The 2,500-nt window shown below is 57.2% G+C and overlaps 1 protein-coding gene across 1 annotated transcript in view; it reads left to right on the top strand.

The window, feature by feature from the left end:
- LOC113811445 (guanylate cyclase 32E-like) overlaps positions 1 to 2,500 on the top strand; it is a 95,127-nt gene that overhangs the window by 91,865 nt on the left and 762 nt on the right. Inside the window, exon 24 of the mRNA XM_070127264.1 lies at positions 675 to 2,500. This exon is cut by the window's right edge and continues 762 nt beyond it. Within this exon, the coding sequence (XP_069983365.1) occupies positions 675 to 1,675 (1,001 nt within the window). The 3' untranslated portion in view covers positions 1,676 to 2,500. The remainder of the gene's footprint in view (positions 1 to 674) is intronic.

The raw sequence follows: 2,500 nt of genomic DNA, 5'->3' as shown, positions 1-2,500 counted from the left end.
GTGTGTGTTTGATCAAATATTCTGGTTGTGTATCAAAAACCTGTTTATATACGGAACTGCAGTCTTGATGACCTTCAGCTGAACTCAATGATTATTCAAACGCTCACGGCAACTTCCCTGAAATACATAAATAGAGAAACTAAAACCCTCGTATATTATATTCATAATACAGTTCATTATCATCACAGGACTAAGGCTTAAATGATGCAGGTTTGAGCCGCACACGACGTTAAATATGAACAGGTGACATTCCAGTTCTCAGGAATGATTAACCTGAATAGACTTTTGGATCAATACTTGAGAGTCGATTCTGTTAGGATGAAGAATTTCGCCCAAGAGCTTCTCCTGTGGGATGGGGGTGGGGGGGGAGGGGGTATTTGCAATTCGGTGCAACGTTTTTTTTCCACCTTTCATCAGCTGTTTTTCTTTTATGGCACCATGTGTGATGCGGTTGTTATTATCTATTACTAGTAGTAGTAGGAGTTGTAGTAGTAATAGTACTACAACTACTACTACTAGAACTATTATAATTTTCATTATCATCATCATCATCATCTTCTTCATCTTCATCATCGTCATCATCATCCTCATTATCCTTCAGAATTTCCCACCCCAATTCCCCTCATGCTCGCATTCCCTGCCCCTAACCGACGGCGTCTCCCTTCCTCCCGCAGGCGAGGACCCCGACCGCAAGCGGCGCCGCGAGCAGTCCCGGCGGCAGCGCGGCTTCCACAACGTCGGGCTGGCGAAGAACGGGTGCGTGGGCGGCCTGCGGGGGTCGCTGAGGGGCGGCGGGCGCACGCGGTCCTCGGCCATCCCGCGCACGCTCAGCCTCGAGTCCCCGAAGCGCCTGCGGTTCGCCATGTCGGAGGAGCTGACGGCGCGGGTGGCGGTGGAGGAGCCGCGGGCGTCGGGCGAGTCGCCGCCGGCGCCCGCCTCGCCCGCCGCCTCCGACGACTGCGCGGTGCGCCGCATCAGCCACGAGATGAAGCGCAACTCGTGCCCGTGCATCAAGGAGCACCGCTCGGCGCCGCGGGCCAGCTCGCCGCGCTCCCCCAGGGGGCCCCCCGGCGACCACAGCCCCCTCCTGGGCCACCCCGAGGCCGCCATGTCTCCGCTGTCGTCGCCGGGCGTCTCGGCGGACGAGGAGGTGCTCAACGCCAGCCGCAGGACGTCGGTGAGCGAGGTGGTGTCGCGCCCTTCCAGCCTGGTCGAGGCCTCGGACGAGCACGCGCCGCCCGCGCCCGGCGAGCCGCCCCCTCCGCTCGCCCTCGCCGCGCTGCCGCTCTCCGCCGCGATCAGCCTCGAGCACAGAGCCCCCGCCTCGCCCCTGCGCGACGCGGGCACCGCCGTGGCCTCGCCCTCCACGCCGGGAGGCAGCAAGCCTTCCAGCGGCGCCGGGGGCGGCCCCCCCGACAAGGCCTCCAGCTCGGGGAGCGCCGTCCGCTGGCGCCCGCACAGCATAGTGCCGCTGAGCCTCCGCAGCGGCGGGGAGAGCGAGGCCCTCCTGTCGGGCGGCGGCGTCGAGGGGCGGAACCCCCGGCTGCGCTACTGCAGCAAGCAGGACGCCGGCAGCAGCGAGTGCGAGGAGTCGTCGCCGCTGCTCGCCAGCGTCGTCAACTACCGCGTCATCAACGAGGTGCACAAGTTACCGGAGAGAGAAACGCCAGTGTAGGTCTTCCTGCGGCCTTGGGGACACGCCCGCGGGGCACGACACTGTGGCCGGTGGGCGCCACGCCTACCTCAAGCGCTCCCGGCCGGGAAGCTGCCTGTTCACGTGACTGACTGCTGTGTCGCCACCGCAGACCAAACAGCGCCTTAGTCACGCTATGAGTGTCGTGATGACTGTCAATGTCTGCAACAGACGGCTCTGATGTTAGCGTTTACCCAAATGTATTTGCTTGACTAGCAATATCAACACCGGTGTGCTACTCGGCCCCTTGGCAACCGAGGAGCTGTCGCTGTGTATTCTCGAGCGGCAGTTCCTCCTCGGTGTTCGCGCGCCGTGACCGCCGCCGCTCGCTCTGTTCTCTTCAATGTGCTGTGAAATCTCAAGGACTGACTGTCCCAAGCGCAGGGACTCGGGTTCGCTCGCTGGGCACGGACGGAGGCTGCTCACAGTGGTGTCCGAACAAGATTTTGCATAATGTGACGAAAGCAAAGAAAGTGTTTGATAACTGATTAGAAATAAGGCCGATTTCTTTTTTTAATGTATTGCCAACAATCAACAATTTTGTACGATTTCCATTTCTTTTTATTTCGTTTTTTTTCTTCTTCCTCTTTTCTAAAAGCGACTTTGATTCCCTCTTCCAGTATGGCTTAATCATAATCAGGGACGTGACTTTCATATATATATTATATATATATAAATATATGAATGAATATATATTCCTGTCAGTGTTGTTGATCACAATGTCTCCAGGTGGCCACGATGGTGCTATGAACACAATATCTGCAGAGCACTATCAGTAATCACATCAGATTTTTATTAATGTTAATG

This window comes from Penaeus vannamei, chromosome 11 (genome assembly GCF_042767895.1).
Source record: "Penaeus vannamei isolate JL-2024 chromosome 11, ASM4276789v1, whole genome shotgun sequence".
NCBI lineage: Eukaryota > Metazoa > Arthropoda > Malacostraca > Decapoda > Penaeidae > Penaeus > Penaeus vannamei.
Note: the sequence above shows the minus strand (reverse complement) of the source record. Positions and strands in the feature narration are given on the sequence as shown.